At 38.5% G+C, this 23,582-nt stretch overlaps 2 protein-coding genes across 2 annotated transcripts in view; both read right to left on the bottom strand.

The window, feature by feature from the left end:
- Positions 1-17,036, bottom strand: part of Rab3-GEF (Rab3 GDP-GTP exchange factor) — a 37,402-nt gene extending 20,366 nt beyond the window's left edge. The window contains exons 1-17 of the mRNA XM_028304109.1: positions 16,857-17,036; positions 11,811-12,027; positions 10,786-10,966; positions 10,224-10,365; positions 9,376-9,511; positions 8,680-8,837; positions 8,344-8,594; positions 7,455-7,707; positions 5,961-6,087; positions 5,539-5,571; positions 4,675-4,766; positions 3,342-3,564; positions 2,100-2,258; positions 1,797-2,007; positions 1,554-1,655; positions 1,378-1,472; positions 278-463 (exon numbers count right to left, since the gene is read on the bottom strand). Of these exons, the coding sequence (XP_028159910.1) occupies positions 278-463; positions 1,378-1,472; positions 1,554-1,655; positions 1,797-2,007; positions 2,100-2,258; positions 3,342-3,564; positions 4,675-4,766; positions 5,539-5,571; positions 5,961-6,087; positions 7,455-7,707; positions 8,344-8,594; positions 8,680-8,837; positions 9,376-9,511; positions 10,224-10,365; positions 10,786-10,966; positions 11,811-11,912 (2,451 nt within the window). The 5' untranslated portion in view covers positions 11,913-12,027; positions 16,857-17,036. The remainder of the gene's footprint in view (positions 1-277; positions 464-1,377; positions 1,473-1,553; positions 1,656-1,796; positions 2,008-2,099; positions 2,259-3,341; positions 3,565-4,674; positions 4,767-5,538; positions 5,572-5,960; positions 6,088-7,454; positions 7,708-8,343; positions 8,595-8,679; positions 8,838-9,375; positions 9,512-10,223; positions 10,366-10,785; positions 10,967-11,810; positions 12,028-16,856) is intronic.
- Positions 17,037-17,941: 905 nt separating this feature from the next.
- GlnRS (Glutaminyl-tRNA synthetase) lies at positions 17,942-23,255 on the bottom strand. The gene is made up of 12 exons (XM_028304113.1): positions 23,069-23,255; positions 22,540-22,938; positions 22,252-22,366; positions 21,815-22,180; positions 21,544-21,731; positions 21,096-21,322; positions 20,814-20,950; positions 20,244-20,415; positions 19,470-19,707; positions 19,121-19,266; positions 18,846-19,035; positions 17,942-18,062 (listed from the first exon to the last, which is right to left on the bottom strand). The coding sequence occupies exons 1-12, from the start codon at positions 23,183-23,185 to the stop codon at positions 18,015-18,017; spliced, it is 2,343 nt and encodes a 780-aa protein (XP_028159914.1). The 5' UTR covers positions 23,186-23,255; the 3' UTR covers positions 17,942-18,014.
- Positions 23,256-23,582: the final 327 nt, after the last annotated feature.

The raw sequence follows: 23,582 nt of genomic DNA, 5'->3' as shown, positions 1-23,582 counted from the left end.
ACAAGTCGCAGCATCTAGTCGCTTAGTGCGCTGTCGCTTAGGGAAGACGGGCTGTACACCTGGTTAATGATGAGTTGATTCATACCTAAGTTTAAGAAACTTACGCTCTTCTTAACAGGCGTGGCGTGCATATGGCGGCGGCTTCGTCATTCGACGTGGACTCGCGGCCCTGCGCCGGCGCCGCTTCCGAGCCCTCACCGAACATTAACGAGGACGGCGGGCTGTACACCTGGTTGGTGATGAGTTGAGATTCATACCTAAGTTTTAAAAAACTTACGCTCTTCTTAACAGGCGTGGCGTGCATAGCGTCCGCGTGTCTCGGTTCTGCGGCGGCTTCGTCATCGGACAGGTCGCTATGCTCGGAGCTGGAGGCGGAGGGCGAGGGCGACGTGGACTCGCGGCCCTGCGCCGGCGCCGCTTCCGAGCCCTCGCCGAACATTAACGATGACGGCGGACTGTACACCTGGACAATGAATTTATATTAGGCATAAAAGTAATTTATTTTCAAAATTGCAAAAAAAGAAATGACTTCATCATCATTATTTCAGCCATAAGACTCCCCCAATGGTCGGCCGTCGGCCGTTTGGTGTAGTGGTTCAGAGCGGACTACTATGCCGAGAGGTCCCGGGTTCGATTCCCGGCCGGGCAGAAATTGAAATGATGAATTTTAATTTCTGTGACGGGTCTGGGTGTTACTATGTATAATATGTATGTATTTAAAAAAAAAGTATATAAGTAGTATATCCGTTAAGCTAGCACCCATAACACAAGCATTAAGTTGCTTACTTTGGGGCTAGCTGGCGCTGTGTGAAATTGTAAAAAAAAAAAAATGGTTTCCATAATGACCGAAAAGCATATCGTAGGATGTTTACCCACAAGGTGGACCGACGACCTCATAAAGGTAGCACGAAGGCGATGGATACAAGCCCCTATCAATGACTGTTTACATGGCCACTGCGTAATTACGCTAGCTCAGTTAACTGCAGTGTGAGAACTTACTTCTCCAAAATGCGAGGAACGAGAATTAAAATCAGGAAAGCATTAACATTGTGTTATGTCAGTCTTTCCCAAAGTGGGCGATAACGCCCCCTTGTGGGCGCTGCAGGCTTAAAGGGGGGCGGTAAGAGACCCAGAAAAAAAATCGGGACGTTGTGTAGAGGCTTGGGAGGCGTCATCTACTAGGAGGACTCTTAGACATTGACTGAGCTCGACTCTTGACTACAAAAATGGGGGGCGCTAAAAAATAATTTATTCTCAAAGTGGGCAGTAGACTAAATAAGTTTGGGAACCACTGTGTTATGTGATGGTGTGATTTAGAGTAACTTAATGGCCAGAGTAACGGGTTTAGAGGCTTTAGTGACTAAATAAATTGATTACCGTTCTAGGATCCAACGATGATGATAATGTCATTGGAACTTGAACAACAGCACTATACGTTTCTCCAATCACATGCTGATGAGCATTTCCACCACCTTAAAACAAATAAAACATAATTATTAAGATGCTTATTGCTTAAAGTAAGACACAGTATAAAACTGAATAGTATTTAATACCTGGTGACAGATCTGACGAGACCATTTCTGATACAAAGTCACTCAGAGACGAATATGACGAGCTTGTACTTTCCGCGGCATCTGAGTCTGAACCACTCTCATCTGAAAACAAAACAAAGGTCTTAATGAAAACACCCAGTCTTCAAAATGTCATTTTAAGCTCCAAAATGCAAGTGTCAAAATTAACAAAGGAATCTAAAACTGGGACCTTCAACAACGGGATGGGTTTAGCAGAATATTTACCTGTAGGTTGGTTTTCTTGCCGTTGCAACTGCCTCAAAGCGCCATTGAGCGAGCTTCCATCGTCCCAGACCGCAAATCGGATCGGCTGTAGTTGGTCAGCGAACCACTTGGGCTTGTCACCGATCTGCCGCGGGTCGAATACACCCGTCTGCACCCGAAGGAATGCCACGTTGCAAGGCGTGAGTGACCACTCAGCTAAGAACTCTACTGCCTGCACATAAAGATGATTTCTGATTAAAGACGGTTGACTAAAATTAAAATGTATGATAGAGAATAACAAAATAGATAGAGCTTGCACGTTACCTGTGTCCTGGCGAATTTATTCAAGAAAGATGTAGTTCTCGGTCTTGACCTTAGAAAGCTGTTGATTTGGAAAGCCACCACAGGCCGGGGATAAAGACGCAGTGTTCGCGTGTGTTCCATAAAATTCGCCAGGATATTTTGTGAGTTGAAGAAACGGACCTGCAACAAAATACAATCTAATTATAGTCTATAGATATACATAATGGAAAATCAGTTGTAGTGTTATAATTTTTAGTATGTCAACTCATTGTGTAACTATAGACGTCATAACCAATGAGGGCTATCGTTTTAGCGCTCACCAGTTAGCGCCACTGTAGAGTAAGGTCCTGTCACTTGCTAGTAGCGAAGACAGTGGCACCAACTGGTGAGCGCTAAAGTGGTAGGAGGACTATCGCATTTGCACTCATCAAGATGGCGCCACTATAGGGTAAGGTCCTGCCAATGGCCAAAAGCGGTGCCAACTGTTAAGTATAAAAACGATAGCCCTCATTGGCTGTGACAATGGTTACACGTTACAGAAGACTATTAGGAGTGAGCACGTGAGCTTACCATTTACGCACGAGATGGATAGATGTTGACCTCGTAAAGATTGCAAGAAGGTGCTGGATGCAGGCCGCTGTTATCCGGCCAATCTGGAAATCATTGGGGGAAGCCTATGATCGGCACGTCATGTAGCTGAAATGATTATGAAAAGCTTACCATAGCGACGCGCGTAGCCACATCGACGGAGTCGACGTCGTTGCCGTATATGAGCGGGTTGAAGGGCTGCGGCTGGTGCGGCGAGGCCAGCGACAGGCGCGTGTCGTGTGGAAGCGCCTGTAGTGTTGTGAGCTCACCATAGCGACGCGCGTGGCCACGTCGACCGAGTCGACGTCGTTGCCGTAGATGAGCGGGTTGAAGGGCTGCGGCTGGTGCGGCGAGGCCAGCGACAGACGCGTGGGCGTGTGGCAGCGCTTGTAGTGTTGTGAGCCCACCATAGCGACTCACGTGGCCACATCGACCGAGTCGACGTCGTATATGAGCGGGTTGAAGGGCTGCGGCTGGTGCGGCGAGGCCAGCGACAGGCGCGTGTCGTGTGGAAGCGCCTGTAGTGTTGGGAGCTCACCATAGCGACGCGCGTGGCCACGTCGACCGAGTCGACGTCGTTGCCGTATATGAGCGGGTTGAAGGGCTGCGGCTGGTGCGGCGAGGCTAGCGACAGGTGCGTGTCGTGTGGAAGCGCCTGTAGTTTTGTAAGCTCACCATAGCGACGCGCGTGGCCACATCGACGGAGTCGACGTCGTTGCCGTATATGAGCGGGTTGAAGGGCTGCGGCTGGTGCGGCGAGGCCAGCGACAGGCGCGTGGGCGTGTGTCCGGCGCTGGCGGGCCCGGCCGCGCCCGCGCTGCCCACGGACACGCGGCGGCTCTCGGGCGTGCTGTGCGGCCACGCGCCGTCCGCAGCGCGGTACGACGCTTGTTGCACTCTGGTAAGAGATTGCTCATTTGTTTATCACATTAATTACACTTGAGTTGCACCAACTTACTTTGACCGTAACTATAAGTCTTTAAGATGGAGAAAGATAGAATCTTTGAAATAAAATAATAATAATAAATAAATTTATTCAATAAAACATTTGGATCTAACAAGGGGTGAACCCTGACACCGAAACTAGTAAAAAATACTGTATTTTCAGTGTCAGTGATTCCTCGACATTTGTGGGCTAACATAGAAATATTTAAGTTTTACATGCTAGGACTATAACATGGAAATTTCAGCTGGTAACATAAAATAACATGAAGGTGATATGAATAGGAGCGATTTTACAGAACATTTTATAATCATGTGTGTGTATGTGTGTGTGTGTGTATAGCCGGTGTTTTTAAATGGAGTTTGACGGATTTTTAACGTTTGTTAAAGTTAAAATTTTAATAAGATGGTGCAACTGAGCCTTAGGGCTGATTTTTCAATCGTTAAATATCTTTTATCTGAAGAATAAACTTGTCATTTTGACATATTTCCCATATAGAAACTGTGAATGTGCCAAACTTATTCTTCAGTTAAAAGTTATCCGACGATTGACAAATCTGCCCTTAAGCTGTGTTTCCATTAGGAGAACTATCAGTGGTCGACTGCCCGCTAGTTGTCAAGGTCGAGTTAACAGCGAAATGTATGTATGCAACCGCACGCATCATTCGCTACGTATCAACTGCTCACTCAAAGAACGAAACTTAAAACGTTTTCAGTCAATTTTCAAATCATAGAGGCTTTTGATAGATTGTATATCAATATCATTTGTCTTTATAAAAATTAGTTTTCTTTACATCATTTGAATCTTCTTTCATCTAATTTCTCACGTTCATAATCATCATAAATAAATAAATTGCTACTTCTGAATTACACGGAGGGTTGCGAACAGAGCAAACGAAGCGTATTTATTTATTTAGTAGGACAATAAATAAATGTCAGGCACGACCTGGTAATTGTGTCCAATTTACGGGCGGGGCATGTACGAGGAATATTAAGTATACGGATACGGGGTGTCTAAACGAAGACACTTTCGACACGAATAATAGGTACAACTGATCAAACTTACTTTAGCGTAGCGCCCCCCACACTGTCTCTTCTAGAAGGCATCAGAAGAGCATTCGCTTGTTCCGCAGAGGTGTTGGTCAGGCTGTTCAGAGCCTGTCGAAAATAGGAGAAAATATTTGTCAAAAACCATAACCAAAAATATTTCTAAATAACTGGATAAAGCTCATTTATAGCGTAGTTAGATCATTATTCTGGCTGCATTGCTAAAAACTTGATTAAAAGTTCAAAACTTAGTGAAAATAATTAATTCATTAAAATAAATAAATGAATAAATCGTGAAGCGCTTAATATAATAAATATATTATTACCTGCATATTATTTAATTTACCCTCCACTAAACTATTTATTGTAATATTTATATATTTGCATTTAAGTTGTATATACAAATAACTACGGTATATTTAGTAAAGTAAACCAACAAAATGCACTACATTCCAAACACGAGTACAATAACTCCAAGCATTACCACTCTCCACCTCAACAGAAGCGTCAATAAATAAATCAGCACCACAACACAAGTCATCCGACATGCTGCACTCAGCGATAATAATATTGTGACTGAAATCGTGTTATTATAGTTTCATATAATCATGAGATGGTACCAGTATGTATGAGAAATGTCAAGTGTACCTAAGTAATGTTAACACTTATTTCAGTCAGGGTATATCCCCATACTCGCCTTTCTAATAACCTTTTGCGATTCAAAAATATTAAAACCATCAAATATATTGAAAAAACGTTATTTAGAAGAGCGAGTATGTGAAATTATATACATAAATATCATTATAACTGGAGCGAGTTGGTAACAAGTATGAGTGAATAAAAGTCAAAGTGTGCATTGTAAAAATAGAGTAGTAATATTTACACCAGTTCCGGCACTTCCCATGAGATGCACCGCCTAGTGACGACAGGAGAAAGTGAGGGAGTATGTTAGTGAGCTTATCAAGTCGGCTCTCGCGAGAGGCAACACTGGATAGAGGAGGGTTAAGATAAATAAATATAATATTTGTATTAATATTTATTTCGCAACCATTAAATTATACATGTTTATCTTAACCGTTAGACCATTATGTAAACTGACATGTATGACAAACACCTAAAAAAGTATTAGAGTATAGATCAAGAATGCATAGATACTGGACAGAGCAGCTTAGCGTAGCGACATCGAGAACAATGCGCCCACAAGTGCATATTAGAAAAAGATTATGTGATATTATGTTAAGAAAGTAGATATTATGTACGACATGGAGATAATGAAAGCAACAACAGAGTATATTAAAATCTTACCTGCTTGAGGTGGTTTTTCAATACGGAGCCTTCAGGCTCCGGTAGTGGCGGCAGTTCTTGGTCTTGGCCAGTGGGACATACGAGCTTTGTCGCGTCTAAGTCCACTAGCCATATATCATCAGGTAACCTTCAAAAAGACAATTGATTAAAATCTAAGATTGTTTGGCAGAAACCGTGAGCTGGTAAAGAACCTACTTTGAAGTTTTTTAGGGTCCAGGGTTTTTCAGATACAAACATATAAGCATCATCATCAGGTCATTTATGCCCGTTTTCACCATCAAACCCTAATTTTTAACCCGTTTTTGACCCCTATGGTAACACTTATCAGGAATTTTGTTTTCATAAGGGTCACTTAAAAATTAGGTATCGATGGTGAAAATGGGCATTAGTCTCCTCTGCGGGAGCGCGATCCTCTAATTTATTATGGCAAATAGAGGATTCGGCCTTCACTCGCCACGCGTTGCCGCGCTGGTTAGACAGGTTGGGGAGGCATTAAGTAAGTATTATTGTAGTAAAATTATTCTTAACTAGCTTTCCGCCCGCGGCTTCGCCCGCGTGGTATTTTGTCTGTCACAGAAAAACTTTATCGCGCACGTCCCTGTTTCAAAAACCGGGATAAAAACTATCCTATGTTCTTTCCCGGGACTCAAACTATCTCTATGCCAAAGGATGATGGGCACAAATGTATGGAAAGTGGTACCCGCTCCAATAGCCATATCCAATATATATTTTAAAAGGCCTTTAGATGTAGGAAAATGTCTGCTATGGGGCCAGTTCTAATTCACGTTTTGAAAGCAGTAATTCCACTAAGTATTATAATGAAAGTATAACACAATCATCCATGTATACGAGTATGTATTATGAATACAATCTATTAATATAACTAAAAGAAGCATTGAAAAGGAAAGGATTATACCTACGATGAACTACCCAAGCTATTAGCCCTTTATTCGCTTTCATCATCATCATCATGATCATTTTAGCCATAGGACGTCCATTTGAACATAGGCCTCCCCCAATGATTTCCACAATGGCCAACCAGGTCTGAGGCTGGTGGCCATAGTAAATGTTGTTCGTCTTGGTAAGACCTTTCAAATGACACTACAAACATAACTATTGGAGCCGGGTACCATTCTGCAAAAAAGTATGTATATCTTCGTACACAACCAGATCTGAGGCTGGTGGTCATAGTAAAAGTTGTTCATCTTGGTAAGACCTTTCAAACGATACTAGACACATATCTATTGGAGCCGGGTACCATTTTGCCCATTGTCCTTTCATCAAAATCGGTTGCGAGGTTTAAGCGGGAAAGCGTAACAGACAGACAGACAGACAGACAGACAGACAGACAGAGTTACTTTCGCATTTATAATATTAGTTGGGATTATAATTAAAAAGTACCTGAAGTATTTCTTATGTCGTCGTAGCCGGTATGCACATAGGTATTAAAATATACAAAGTTATAAGTGCCTAAAAAGTTATTATCCCACCTACCTGAAGTTCTTCTTATAAGTGAGGAACGTAGCCGGTATTCCAATCAGGAAGGGTGTCGGAGCCAGCAGCAGCTGCTCCGCACAGCTCATGCAGCTGGGCAGAAGCGGGATGGCGGGAAACATGTACTCCAGAGGATACAGCATAGCCACGAGTGCCATCACCGACATTGACAACGCGTTGTAGTCGCGCGATTGCACCACCACTTTGTTTTCGAGGATAATCAGCGTGAGGACCTTCAGGCAGGTGTCCACACCTGGTAGGATATAACAGTAATTGATACATCAAGAAAGAGTACTCGCGTCAGTCTATAAGGTGTCGGCATTGGACTGCCTATTCGAGATTCGACCTCAGGACTTTCCAAATGAAATAACTCCTAACAAAGCATAAATAATAATGACTATTATACATAAAATCCACAAATTAGTAAAGATCCTCAACTTTATAGCCTCGCTCAAATGATAAAAAATACGTTATTAACTTCGAATTGCCATAGAAATTTAAGTTGCGTTGTGATAATTCATAAAAACTTTGTTATTAATTGACTGTTGTGTCAATTACTATTTTATTGCCATTTCGAAATAAATAAAGCGTTGGCTATTATTGTCGTATTTCCAATACTCAATGTCGTTTATAACTATGGATTATTGGTAAAATAAACAAAGGATACATAAAACCCTTATAGCATTTTGATAGCAAACGATCAAACAAATTAAACTTCAATCCATGGGCTTTCAGTTTGATAGCATTTTGATTGAATGGCCAACACAATAATTGCTTTTCAATCTTTGAGGTTTAAAAGGCTCCTTTTAATTATGTAACACAAACAACGAGAATAAAGCCCCGAGTTCGGACAGTATAAAATGAAAAGATAATATGAAATTAGGTTTACCTAACAGCTCCAAAGGTAAATGTAGTGGGAAATCGACCAGGGCGAACCGGGTGTGGTCAGGCAACGCGAACAGTAGAGGCGCGTGAGCCGTGGGCGATAGAACTTCAAGTTCTAAGCGGGTCTTGCCCGGTACCGGTACAGGAGCTGATAGCAGCCGAAGGATCCATGTTTCGATCTCCTTTACGTCATGTAGCACGATCGTCGGCGTATTGTCGTATGCTTGACCCGTCAATACTGACCAAACCGTATCCCTGTATAAAACAAAAACAATAGTCAGTATCCACCATTCATGAAAAACTGAAATGATGGTACTTACATATTTTTAAGCTAACTTACCTAAATATTTGTCTGGACGCCCCGACTCTTCGAGGACTGGAAGACTCATTGCAGGCATCTATTAACTTCTTTAGGATAAATAGGCACTCTCGGAACGTTGAAAAGAATGGGTGATGAGAAAGTAAACATAATGAGGTTAAGGAATGATTCCGCACGCGCTGAAACAAAACAAAACGTGTGAGTACCATTCGGTGCGTAATTGGCACTTTTATAGAGGTTGGTGAGGGTTTTCAAGAGCTATAATGGATGTTTTATCGGCTATTAAAAGCTCATGTGATGTCTACGTTATTATGGTTCGAAATGTGTTAAGCCGTTACCAGAGATATGAGACTTTTTTCTAGCCGTCGTAAAATGATTTTTATCTGTTTTTCTATTACTTCACATCATCAGATCATTTTGTATCCACTGTAGGTATTCGGTCTTTTTTAATTTACCATAGGCAAACGGACCATTTGGCACTGCCTACGTTAGCCTCCGACTTAGTTATCTCTTATGACATTTAGGGGAAGAGTTGGGTGCTATTCTACTCTGCCGGAATCACATGTCTTACATTTATATTTAGCTTTTTAGATGCTTAGTATTTAAATCTTCTGGATAACTGTTTATCCTTGTATCTTATTGTGGACTTTACTTGGACATTTGAATCTTCTGGATAACTGTTTATACTTGTATCTTATTCTGTAATTATTATTGTACCTGACGTTTCCTAGTGGCGCGGGGGCTTGGCGAGTGGCTGCCGCCCGACTCGGAGTCAGGTGCAAGACGCGGCGCCAGCGCGGCGCTGCAATCGCGCTCCGAGTCGCTCGGCGCCACGTTGCTGCTCCTATAGTCACTGGAACACACGCTACATCTTAGGCTGCGAACTATCTAACAGCCTTCCCATCTTGCCAGTTGAGACAGGTTTTGAAAATGATACAGCCTTGAGAAAAGCACTCAAGTCCAAATAAGTTATTAATCAATCCAAATTATAAAAAGCTGAAGAATCTAAAGACGATTTTTAGTTTAGTTCTCATCAATACTGCTACATAGGATAGAACGATAGATAGGGTTGTCATAGTTGCCCGAAGGATGGGACCGGACTTCAAAGCATATCAACGCTCCATTGTCAAGAGGAAGATAATGAGAGAGCGAGACATCTATCACGCTACAGTCCTCCCACTATCTCGGCTCTAAGACATTCAGTTTTGTCATTTTCCAGTGAGACTCAACAAAGTGCTCTATGTCTATGTCTCTCTAAATGTTGTGGTCGGATAATGTCTGCAAAATACATAACATTGTGACGTAACAAATCGTAGAAACGGGACTATTCCCACCTCTCGTTCCCACCGCTGCAACTCTTGTGTAGCCAGGATCTACTGCTTGACCGCTAATAAAAATCCAACCAGTGAAGGTCAAGTTTGTCTCAGAGGAAAGTTGTACTGTCATTGGACCCGCAACCAAATTAATCAGATCAACTTAGGAGGAGCTCGAAGTTAACATAGGAGGAGTTTGAAGTTAACATAGGAGGAGGTCGAAGTTACAAATCGTAGTAAGTAAATGTTCACCTGGAGAAGGCGGAGTCGGAGCTCTTCTCCATGGACTTGCGCCACGACTCGCGCCGCAGCACGCTGCGCTCGCGCGGGCCCGGCGCCGCCGCGCGCTCCATCGCGCGGTAGAAGTTCACGCAGATCCCGTACCGCGTCTTGCCTGGACGATACACAATGCATTCGAATTGCACGTTTTTCTCGTATTTTTAGTGACTATTATGGATCTTCAAACGCCAATCTTACATTGCGCAATTCTTTGACATTACTCGAATATTATAATGTAAGAAATATTCAAACACCTTTTATAAAAACTAGACGCTATCAAATTCAAAACACTATACAATATTTATGTAATCGTCGTTCAAAATACCTAGTATACAAAAAGCTTTCAAGCCGATCATATTACTGAAAATCGACACCACGTTGGGCGCCAAATTGTTGACCAAAGATTCGGGCAACTATTTGGCGCCCAACGTGGTGCTTCTGTGAGAGTATTTGTAATGTCCATGATACTCAGGCATTGTCCCAGTAAAAGGCTGGCATCAATAGAAGCGAGTAAGTGGAAAAGTCTAAGCCTCACCCGAGTCTTTATCCGTGAGAGTAAAGACGAAGGAGGTGGTGTCCCGCGTGGCCAGGTGGCCCGGCATGCGGCGGGGGCCCTGCGACACGCAGCCCTCGGGCTGGCAGAAGTACACCATGTCGAGCGGCAGCGGGAAGTCATCGTGGTTGGTGAGCGGATACCGACGGAGGAGCTCGGGTGCCTAAGAGCATATTATGAGATTTTTACTTACGAATGAAAAAGTCATGCAACATGTGTGAGTAGTAGATAAGAATATAATTGATAGACAAAAAACATAAAGATAAATAGTCAGTACCAGTACATTACTGAGTACTGATGTTCTTTATTTAGGGCTACTTGTGAAATACGAATTCTTATATTTTATTGAATATAACGTATTTTACAGCTATATTATAGGTATGTAGTCTTTATAAAAGTTTATATTTCATTCTTATTGTTACGTTAATCCATCAAATAGATACTGACTTTAATACGGATTATTTTCTCCAAATTGTGTATTGGATAAAACTTTCAAGGTACCTTTATCTTAATAAATCCAAGTTCAATTAAATAGGATCAACATCCAACCAATCCCTTTTATAAGTTTCTTAACTAAACAAAGTTCTCAGTTAAACAGCCTAGTAATTTGAAGGAAAGCTCCGAACAAAGCTTGACCCGGATTAAGAGCGTGATTCCAACTAACTCAAAGTATTAGTGTTTGATCCAAACTTCTACTTGAAAAGCTCAAATTAATGTGGATTTAAGGGCAAGTAAGTACATGAAGATCATTATTTTATACAATAACTACATACTTACTAGGATTTTCCTAAAAATAAGGTTGAAAAACCTTATCTTCATAATAGCGAAAACGCGGCCGTCCGCTGGTTTAGGTAGTTTTGATCCAGCTTTTCGATTAAACTTACATAATGCAAGTTGTTTATCTACGCAATCTAATAAATTAAGCTTCACAAAGTTACATATCATCATAAAATATGTTTTAAGCAGTAGAATATGTCTTTAAATATATTATATCTTATTAATCTTACCTGAACTGGAGCGAGTCCTTTCCCAGAAGTATAAGGGCGTGCACCAACTATAGTCAGATAGTCCACCAGCCGCGGGCATAAGTGTTGTTTCTGAATGTCCATATTTTTGATATGCTCGAATTTAAGGGCTCACACTCTTTACATGCGAGTATTCTTGAGCCCATTATATTTTATTAAAATATTGCTTGTCATAATTATCACTTCTTATTTATAATTTCTGAAACAAAAAATGCGTAACAATATAGATTTCAGTTCTCTGTCAACAAGTGTTTATTGATTTAATAGCGTATTATGAACATGCGAACATAACGCGAGTACGGAACCCCTTGACCCTCGCGTGCCCTTGACCCATTTCAGAGAGCGGGCTGGGGCGGGCTGCGTTCCCCTCTCACTGATATAAGTTGAAATGCCGTTATTTATATCTGCTATAAATTGTGTATAACAGACATTAACACTATTAAATACCATAATTAATGTATTGTTTATCAAATGTAGAGCCAATTAATTACTCTGTACATAAGTACTTTAAAGTAGCCGTTGAATTACGAACTTAATTGACATAATTTTATTGCAACATAATTAATAAAGTTTGTTTTTAATATTTCAGCAAATAAGGCGGAGTGCTTTCAGTGTGTTATAATGAGCCCTTAATTTTAATTTATTGATTATTTATTAATCATGATGTTTTAAGTAACCTTTCCAAAGTCACCCAGAGGTGCATTAAAACTAAAATTAAGTATTATGAATATTTGAAGTGACATAAACATGACGTTAGTGTTATCTCATGACGTCATGCGTGTGGGTGGTAGTAATCAGCGAACAAAAAGCTTTGGCCTAATTGACGTACAAGTTTATAACAAATCATGAAATCACAGCCGTCAACTGGGTGGGCGGCGGATAATATTTAGGAATAACGTAGGCATGATTTGAAGGACACAAAAGACATAAATAAGTAAATTAGAGCATAACGGGGATGATTTTGTAACACCAAGTTTCTAAAACATTAAAACAATTAAAAAAAATAAGTTGAAGGTACTGAAACTCGATAACCAACAAAAAACTAAATATCATTTTGTAATTAAGTGCTAAACACACAGCTAACATTGAAATATTTGTTCTGTATGGAAGCACTAAACAAATAAGTCCTGTAAGTTATTATTATAATCAGGTTAGGTTACTAAGTAACAATAGTGAAATCTAATAAATATTACATAACGTAGTTTCACTCCATAATAATTCAATTCCCGTCTAGATAGAGCAAATGGTTTGCCAACTAAATCAATCACTATTTATATAAGAAAAGCTCGAATAAACTATCACTGATTGGATGTCGTAACGATACTAACAACGACGCAGTACAAACTAACTAAGGACAACAATGGGCTAACGAACTTCATAACCAATCGATAGACTTACTATGCTAGACTTAAGCCTACAGCGCTCTATCGGAAAATACTGGAGTGAACAAGCGAATTATTTTTCTGTCAGCTTATCAGCTGGGACTATTTGTACAAATAATAAATGTAAAAGTAACTACCTGCTTGTTAAGCTTTCACAACTGAACCAGGGAACTTAAAATGTTGAAAAGAACGTGATGAAAGTACTTATTAAGAATAAGTAATAAGAGTTTTAGGTCTGTTTTAGCACGAAACGCACGATGAAGTAAATAAAACTATTTAACTAATTTAAAGGCATAATGGCTAATTACCACTTAACGAATTAGTTTCAAGAAATCAAGAATAAGTTTGGAAATTCGAAGTTTAAATGAAACATTTGGTAGTAGGTACCTAATATAATTCTGCTTACTACCTATAGGTATTTCAGATACGAATATGAGATTTGAGATTAAGAAATGGTTAGGGTTAGGACACAATACTGGGCCCGGGTCAAAAGGGATTTTCAATAGAGCGGGAATAAAAAAGGTTTTTTTGCCTATCTGGAAAAATGATTCCAAATATTTTCCTAAAAGCTGGGAACATGAAATTGCAATGGTATGTTACCTAATGGGTTCCTATTCAAAACAAATAAAGAAGAACTCAATAGCAAATAATATTCAATTTTGTATTTCTCTGCTAAAATAACTCTATGCGTTTTCCTCTAAAGTGGACCGAAGAATCATCGAAATGAACCTATAGGATAGTCCATCAACCATCTTAGTGCCAATTTTGTTTTCAACCGACTTCAAAAAAAGGAGGAGGTTCTCAATTCGACCCGTATGTTTTTTTTTCTATGTTTGTTACGCGATCACTCCGCCAATTATGAACCGATTTGAACAAATCTTTTTTCGGCGTATAGGTAATACCTCAAGGGTGGTCCCATTTAAATTTAATAATAAAAAAAACAACCCCCAAGGGTGGAAAATTGGGGATGAACTTTTTTATACGCAATATCTCCGCCGATTATAAACCAATTTGAACGATTATTTTTTTGTTGAATAGGTATTATCAAAAGGATGGTTTCATGAGAATTTGAAGAAAATATTTCACCCCCAAGGGTGGAAAATTGGGGATGAACTTTTTTATACGCAATATCTCCGCCGATTATGAACCAATTTGAACGATTATTTTTTTGTTGAATAGGTATTATTTGTGTTCACGCATTTGAAGTCGGTTTTTTTTTTTTTTTTTAAGTTATATTCATTATTCGTAATAATTTTCTGTATAACCTTTCGATATTTAATAACCAACAATAAGTATGTAACATTCTCGCTACATGCGTTATAACCACTTAGCCCCGTAATGACCGTTTCGAATGGCCCCTATAGCGCCGTAAATTGACAAAGCCTAACGAAGTAGGTAGGCACCTACTTGTGAGATGGTCCGCCGACGTTTAAAATAATGGCCTCTAGGGTAGGGCCACCGGGGCGTATCCCTCTTACAGTGAACATAAATTACGCGTTAACGTTATTACGCGGTAAACTTTGTACGTCAGGAAAACATTAGGAAAGAGCTGCCTTTATAACACCTATTAAAGTGGGAAAAAAGACATGTTACGGGCAATATACTACAATGTAAGGAGCAGTTTGACATTCTTTTTAATTTTAGCGCAAAGTAGCTTTTTCTTTACCAATCACTTTTCTAAGAATCCGCCCACAACTTTCTTATTTTGTTGTGTAATGTTTGGCATATTATTAGTTTCTTCTGCGGATTATGCGAATATGATCGAGTCGGTATTTTACATAATCCATGTGTCCACAGTTCGTCCGCAAAAAGTTTGGATTTCATAATCATTAATTTAGTAATTGAAGTCTAGAACGCTTTTATTGAATAAGTAATAATTATTTACTGTAGAGCTATATGTATTGGTAAGTTCAAGGTATTTCAGTTACAGTCATTTCAAATCGGTACATGCAAATATGAAGAACTTAAAAACTTTAACTTGAATTAATAATACTGAAAACTGTAATTTTAAGTAATAGCACTATCAAGAGCAAAGTAGCGCTTTTAAAAATACTTCGCGATAAAAATACAAGGATGACAAGTGCAGATATGTAAATTGCGTTCCATTTAACTAATCGCACCAGCATGGCGGCGGTGGGACCCATAGCATTGAGATAACGGGAGATAAGCTGCAGTAGTCGTGTAATGCGAAAATTGAACCCTTTGTAAAAGGCTATTGAATATACCTACTTAGTATTTTAATAAATATAATTATGAATTAGTCCACATACGTAGTTACTTGGTACGTATGACATTATTACATTATTTTCAGGATCTATTTAGTATCAAGGCTTGACTTTATCACCAACGTCTTCAATAACAAGCTGTCTATCCGATAATCCGAGAGCCAGCTTGTCAGACGGCTTTGCGCTCCATATACGAGAGCTTTGGCGGCACATAAATTCTGATAACTTATTGCCCCCAGAAAATGTTACATAAACAAAATGTAGATGTCAATTCGATAAATCCGCATAAACCTAACATTGTTTTGCACGTAACATATTTTCCAAAAGGTCCACGACTCTATTGTTCTTCTTTTCCCACAGGGTCCATGAAATTAGAAAAAATTTCATAATATGAATGGTTCACGAGACTTGTCCACAGTACTAAGAGCAATTTTGTAATTATTTTTAAAATATTTTAATGGACCCTCTGGGATAGAAAATTCTTTTGTGGACCCGTTGGGAATCAAAGTACGAACTTACATATTTTGAAAACAATAGTACTGTGGACCTTTGGGAATAACCTAACTTCGAAGCGATCACGATCTGGGATCGAAACGGAAAATAGATTTCAAGAACTTTTAGCTCAAGATGTTTTTCCAATCATGAAACGATTACCGTATCTTATATTTGAAATATAATTTATTTGTTTATTAAAGTATCATAAAATACTTAAAACGTATTCGTTCTTTTACACAATAACAATACTCCCAAAAAATCGTTACAATATTCCGAATACGCGTGCGTGATTTTACAGTGTGTAGATGTTTAGGTAATACAAATGGTGATAGATGTAACCTGTTGTACAGGACGATTAGTATAAGTATTGCAACACCTTACATAGTTGGGAATAATGAAAACTTATTAGTAATAACAATGTGATACTTATTATTTCATTGATACTTTATAATCGAAATTTACACCGTTACGAGAGTTGAAATTTTAAAAGAGCATAGTTTTCTGTTTCTCCTTTCCATATGAAATATTCAAACATAAAATGGTCAAATATTAGATAAATATAAAGTACCGAAATGAGTACGCAGGCACCTAGAAACCTAGTGCATAAGGTACATAACAACCTTTCAATATACATAGTTTATTCACGATAAAAAATACAGGTATGTCATAACTAGTTATAAATTGCTACAAATACTTCTATTTCAATGTTATTTTCCCCCTTCCCTAGCTGTGAATGGCATGTCTATTGTGAGTATCTTCAGGTATGATTGTTTTATTTTAGTTGATTACGTCATAAAAACGTCAACGTGACGCACTTGAATCACTTTCCTTTACTATGTTAATGAATATCGAGGACGAGAAAACTAGAAAAATGCCGTTCCCTAGAGCAGTGTTAGGGGTTAAGTAATGTAAAAAACATCGCTTACCTTAAATTTAAATGGGGCTTCCCGCTGGTTTCTACATCGTTCGCCCGCGACACGTCACTTTGGGATGTAGCGAGAGTAGAGATTTAGCAGGAGATGCGAGCGGGTAGTGCATATCGCGGTATGGAGGCTCGGGTACTGGCATGCGCGCCGCCCACGCTCGATAACCCGCGCCGCCGCACTGCCGCCGGCCGCCCAACGGTGCCGAACCCGCGCCGCGCACACAATACGAAACCTTTCAACATGCCTGGAATTCAACATAGGTTATTCAATATTTACTCGGTTTGTAAGTAAATTGGTTTTTAAAGGTCAATTACTTACCAATTTGCACACAACTAAATTGATGATTGTATAACTTTCTTTTGTCGATTCGATTGTATAACTTATCAGACCGATGTCAATACAAAGGTAATTGTTTGAATTGGCCGCATTTACAATCTTAAAGTTCCATAATCCACTTGAAACTTTAACCGAAGTCCATGTATGTCCGCTCAATGAACATAGTAAACATTGCCGAGCGTGCCTAATCCAGGATTTTCGGAACAGACTATTAGTTTGAAATATTTTATGTTTATGCAGCAAATATATCTAACTTTAAAGAGGATATATTCTATAATTTAATATAATCAAATCACACTAAATAATACGTTAAAACAAAACATATTTGATGTCTTATCATAAGGATTTTCCGATTTGAACTCTTGGGCACGCGTAGCACAAAATCGTAACGTCAAAGAGACAATTTTAGAAAATCAATGACTTAAAATCAGGAGCTTTGTTAAATTATGAGTGTACCTACTCGTATTTATCAAACCTTTTCAAAACGACGACATAGCTATTATTATTATCACTCAAGCAAGTTTATAATACCATACTTTGTATGAATTCAAGAATTTACTATTGGCACTGGTGGGCCAGATAAATTATTCTCTATTTTCCGCGTAAGCCTTAATACACTAGGGATGGCGGAAAATAACTGTATCTACGTGACCTTATGAAGAATTTATTATATTACAGCTTCAAACGGCGAAATTTGGTCGGTACGCTTTGAGCTACGTGACGTAATCAAGGGTAAAGAGAAAAAAATATATCTTTAATAAATAATTTATTTAATCATTTTTCTTTTGTATAAACGTACAAACATTTACATTAAAACAAAGTTTATTTTCCCGTATCTTCTTTCAGAGAAACAGTCCTGTTGAAAACGATCTGAAACAATCAAAATAATTTGAAATAATACATGAATCGCACTTACAAAAATAAAATTTTAACTTTTGCAAATTCATACTGAATTGTCTATGTATTTAATGATGTGAGCGAACAATAAATGCAAACAATTTTGAGGTGACTTGATGTATGAAGTTGCACAGTGAACAGAGCATTCAAGTGTAATTCTTCAAAATGCATCTCTTGACACTTTATTTTCAGCATATCCTACTTATATTATTTTTAATTCTACCATAAGGTTAACTTTCACCCACGACATGCAAGCAAGTTTAAAATATTATACAACTAAGCAACTTAAGTAACATCTGAACGATGAAAAAAGGCATAAAACAAAACTAGTAACACACACTTACTTGTATCACAATGTAAATTATTTTTGGATAAAAAAAGCATTCGACGTAAATAAAAGCGATAAACTTAATCCTTAACCAGACATTGATTTAATCACAGTTTAATAAGTATGTAATGCTAATTGAGTTACTCGCACTGCTTCTTCTCAGCACTTTGTGGCACTGTGGTAGGGTTAAAGGAATAATGGGACGTGTAAAAGCGCTTTTTAATAGCTTATTTGTTAGTTAATAAGTTACTTTTTATGCGGAATGATTTTTTCCCCGAATGTAAAATATCTCTCAAGGAATTTGGCGTAAGTATGCAGACCAACACATCATAAAGAAACAAAGCACATAACATAGAGCGGCGTTTAAGCGTTGCAACATTTACAAGAAAATATCTATCGCAAACTGTACAGTACATTAATGAACTTACATGTTTAGAAGATGTATCTGGGTCCACAGAGAAGAATCCAATTCTTTCAAACTGGAACTTATCATACACCTTCGCTTTGTTGATGGAACTGTCAGCAAATGCTTGAACCACCTTCAAAGTGTCTTCACGGCAGTCGGAGAGGAACCCACCAGGCACTTCATTGGGATCTTCTGGATTTTTGTGCTTGAACCTTGAAATAAAATATTTAGAAATTGTATTTAATACTAAGCTGCACTAGACAGAAATTAGATGTTTGATAGATTTGTTTTACTCACAATGGCTCATAAAGGCGAACTTCGATTTCGACTGGTTGAGATACCCAATGAATGAAAGCTTTGGGTTTATCGGCGGATTCAGAAGGTTCGGCCGTGCACTCCAACTCTGATACTTTGCCGGAACTGTCTTTGATCACTTTCGATACCTAAAATCATATTCATTGCATAAGACGTTTTTGTTATAATTTGACCTCAAATAGAAAAGAGTGAAAATATGTGGCGCTTTTACTCTGAGATATATCCTAGCTTATTTTAGATTTTTTAAATAAATTATTGTGTTACGGCAGTGGGAGGGAATATAGGTCCCACAATTTTTTTTTTCAGTAAAAGGCTCTAGAAACAAACGCACCTTTAAAACATATCCAGCGTGTCTTAACCCAACCGACTGCGACGGTGTCAGTCGTCGATATCCCTTCTCAGGTTCTTGCTTAAAGTCAGTCGACTCGACATACACAACTTTGTTCAGAACTACGCTGTGCGATCCCTTCTCTGGCTCATTAGGAAAGTCTGGCACGCTCACACTTATCGGCTTGTCGCTTGGGAAGTTGGTGATCGTAATTTTTAAGGGTTCAAGAACAACCATAACTCTGTAACAAAAAGAAACAAGTAGTTACTCAACAAAATAATTTCATTTTTACAATAAGTCCAACTTTAGGACATATCTCTGACAGAGTCATTTGATAATACTCTTTTTATTCACCAATAATTTTTTTGCTGTTCAAAGAATTAGCAGTGCTTTTTAAAACGTTTATTTTATACAATCGTAACTCAAACAATGGCGGTGTTGAGCATGATTAGCGACGCCCACATCATCAGTGCCGTTTCCCCTACCGCTTTACCGATCACCAAATACCAATGCCAAGAAGGGACATTGTCTGGTATTGGAAACAATGGAGCTCACGTTTATCATTGGACTGCAATATGAGATGACAAAAATAGAAAGAAGCATACTTATCAAACCGGAAACGGATCGTAACCGTATCAACTCGAGGCGGTATGAAACTCCGTAGCACACTTATCCGCACCGTAACGTAAAAGTTTCGCCTAGCAGTTGACAGCGCGGCGAAAGGCGATACGGTGTTGATCCGTGTCCGGGTTGATAAGTGTGCTATGACCAAGTTACCTTGGAGCAGTCGCGTTAAGCGCGTCCCTGACAGCAGCATCTAAAACGGCGGGGTCGACGGCCCCCACGGCGCCGGTGACGCCGAGCCCGGCGCAGAAGGTGTTGATGGCCGCCGAAGGCACGCCGCGCCGCCGGAGCGCCGTCAGCGTGTATAAGCGAGGATCGTCCCAGTCTGAAATAACATTGATATACCTTTACTTTTGTTTTTACCCGACTGCGCCAGAAGGAGGGTTATTTAAGGTTGACTTTTACAATTCACTATTTAGAAAAATTGTTATTACTTCAAATATTTTTGTATCAAACCTGGATGGATAATAATCTAAGAAGTTTAAGTTTACACTTTTTTTACATAATTACTACCTAGTGTTACCATAAATCAAATAGGTAAATAAATATTATTGACAATTTAACACAGCGCCATCTATTCTAACTAAGCTTGTAAGCTTTGCGTACCATGTGTGTTTTAAACACATTTGTACTTTTTCTATTGAAAATTAGTTAGTGTATTATATTAAATCACAAACATTATGTTTACTGATTGAATGTGCATAGTATCAAAATTAAGTTTACCATTAACAATCCCCTCAGTGATGAGTTTTGCAATCTTTCTCTTAGACACCACAGTGTAATTCACATTGAGTCTTCCATATTCCCATTGGACAGGGCAGTAAATGTTGAGTGCATTGCATAACCAGTAGTATGAAGAGCTGAAATAAATTAAATTCACATAAATATTTATCTACTAATTTAGTACATATTGAAAAAACAGTGATTAACACAGCACAGCATTTGTTTCACTCAAAAAAATTTAGACAAATACCAAAAAAGTATGACATAGCCTGAAATACACACCGTCTAGACTGGAACTCTTTTGTGCACAGTGAGTGTGTTATGTGTTCTATACTGTCACAGAGACAATGGGTGTAATCATAAGTAGGGTAGATGCACCATTTACTGCCAGTGCGGTGATGAGGTTTGAACTTAATCCTGTACGCAACAGGGTCTTGCTTTCCCTCTTCCAATGTGATCTTCATTCTCAAAGTCGCATCACCTTCATCTATTTTACCATTTTTCATATCCTATTCAACAAAGGTTTATTTGTTAAATACAATTCGACACAAAAAAGTGCATAGCTCTGTCCAAAAAGAGTTAATTTAATTTAAATTCAAATAACTAAAGAACTTAAAACCAGAATTAGTATAAAATAGTCTTTCCAAAATATCAAATAGAATTTAAGACTTATGTTACAGCATTTAATTTTAGCAAAAATCTGTTAGAAGCACCCCATAATATTACTTACCTCAAACAGTTGTAAACTTTCTTCAATAGGCCTATTCCTCCATGGTGAAGGAGGAGGGTTGAAGCCCTTGATTTCTTCAGATTTCTGATGGCACACATATGCCATATCCTTTTTGATGAGTTGTACAGCCCACTCATATAGTTGATCAAAATAGTCTGAAGAGTGAGTTATCTTGTATGGCTTGTACCCTGTAAATAAAAATGTTTTATCAAAACCTTCCCAAATCTTTGAAGTTTTTCCTTATCAAACATAAATAAAAGAATTTGCTTACCTAACCATTCAACCATATCTTTAATACCAACAAAAAACTTTTCCTCTTCTTTCTCTGGGTTGGTGTCATCATATCTCAAAAAACAAATACCATCATGGGCAGCAGCATATCCAAAGTTTATATTGATGGCTTTAGCATGTCCTATATGAAGAATACCATTGGGCTCAGGAGGAAACCTTGTTCGAACTTTACCAGAAGTTATCTTTAAATGTTCCTCGAGTAATCTTTTTGTATCTGGTGTCACAACATAACCATCAGACTTATAATTTTCTCCTGGAGCATGGAAAGGTAACTTTTTCATGAGCTCTGCTATAGAAGTTGCTCCACCGACATCACCACTTGCTTCTGGTTTTTCAGTTTTAGAAGCTGAAATGTTAAAAAGAAATAAGAATTGATAAAAAACAGTTTTATAATATTAACAATGTTATGTAACATACATTTGTTATCCTCTTTTTTAGTTTTTTTGCCAGCATCGCCACCTTTCGATTTTTTATCAGTTTTTGGTAGAGGGGCTAGATCGGCTTCAGTTTTAGGACCCAATAGGTCTAATATCTGGAATAATTAACAATAAAACATGTTTATTAAATTGTTTAAACACAATTAATCAATTTGAAACAATGACTTGCATGCAGCTGATCAAACAAACTTGTCATTGAAACAATAACCATAAAAATAAAGTTTAAGAATGAAATAAACAAATATTATTATTTAAGTTAATATCTGACCTGCACATCAACTTCATTCTTGATAGCTTTTCCATCAGCCCAAGGCAAATCAGCTCTTACAGCCTGCATAACAATGCCAGAATTGAAACGATATCTTTTCTCCAACAATTCATCCTTGTACTTGGCCATATGTTTCTCCACAGCTTGCTCGACCTGCTCTGGTGTCACCACAACACCTACACCACAAGCTTTTTCAAATGCTTCAACGTTTACATTCGCCTCATTCACTATACTCAGGAGATATTCTAGGGCAGCATCTACACGCAAAGTCGAGTCAAGTTTACTACTTGAAATATATTTACAGACAAATGATAGTTTTGATGAAATTTGGGGTTTGATTTTAGTCGCTAAATGATATATCAACATCCCAGCACCAGCTGGCAGGCTTTGGATGTCTATCTGAAAGGTATAAGGGTTAGCAGAATTAATAAAACTATTAAGTTTTGTGCCAAAATACTTACAATATACAGGATATGTAACCTAATCCCGGAATATTACACAAAAAGGACTAAAAATAAAATTCACTAACCTCAGTAATCGCTGAGAGTAAGAACTTCGTGACGTTTACATTCTTCAAGGTTTCTTTTGCCTTTTGTTCACTTAAGCCTAAGAGTTTAAATCTTTCTATAGTTTCTTCAGGAGACATTTTTCAAAGATTTTCACAATTTTACAACAAACCGGTGCTCCTGGAAGGAAGAGATGAAGTATGTCAAATGATGTCAGTCGTCACGTCAAACTTGGAATCTGACAGTGACAGTACAACGACACGTGCTAATGTTCCGAATCAAATATAATTCAATTTATAATTTAATAAGAATGTGATATTAGTATTGTAAAAATAATATCATTAGAATATTAATACCCATTGATTGTAAATTACATCGATGCGATGATGCTATAGCTGCAAGTAAAAAAAATGGTTAAGTATAGGGTTACCTACCTAGCATAATAAATAATGTATCCCTTTGACAAACTTTTTAGGTTTTTTTTGCCACAACGGGCATGCGGGCATGCATCAGCCAGCAGCTTAATCAGCATGCATC

The sequence above is a fragment of the Ostrinia furnacalis genome, unplaced genomic scaffold (assembly GCF_004193835.3).
Source record: "Ostrinia furnacalis isolate ACB-3 unplaced genomic scaffold, ASM419383v2 OfSCF1376, whole genome shotgun sequence".
Lineage (NCBI taxonomy): Eukaryota > Metazoa > Arthropoda > Insecta > Lepidoptera > Crambidae > Ostrinia > Ostrinia furnacalis.
The sequence above is the reverse complement of the archived record's forward strand: the minus strand, read 5'-3'. Positions and strand labels throughout refer to the sequence as shown.

Bases quoted from the DNA above. Each gene is read 5' to 3' on its own strand.
- GlnRS (XM_028304113.1), bottom strand. From the start codon at position 23,185: ATGTCTCCTGAAGAAACTATAGAAAGATTTAAACTCTTAGGCTTAAGT. The intron at 19,708-20,243 runs GTAACTTGGTCA...TTTTTGTTACAG, and splicing joins CTTAACGCGACTGCTCCAAG to AGTTATGGTTGTTCTTGAAC. The intron at 19,036-19,120 runs GTGAGTAAAACA...TTTTATTTCAAG, and splicing joins GTTCGCCTTTATGAGCCATT to GTTCAAGCACAAAAATCCAG.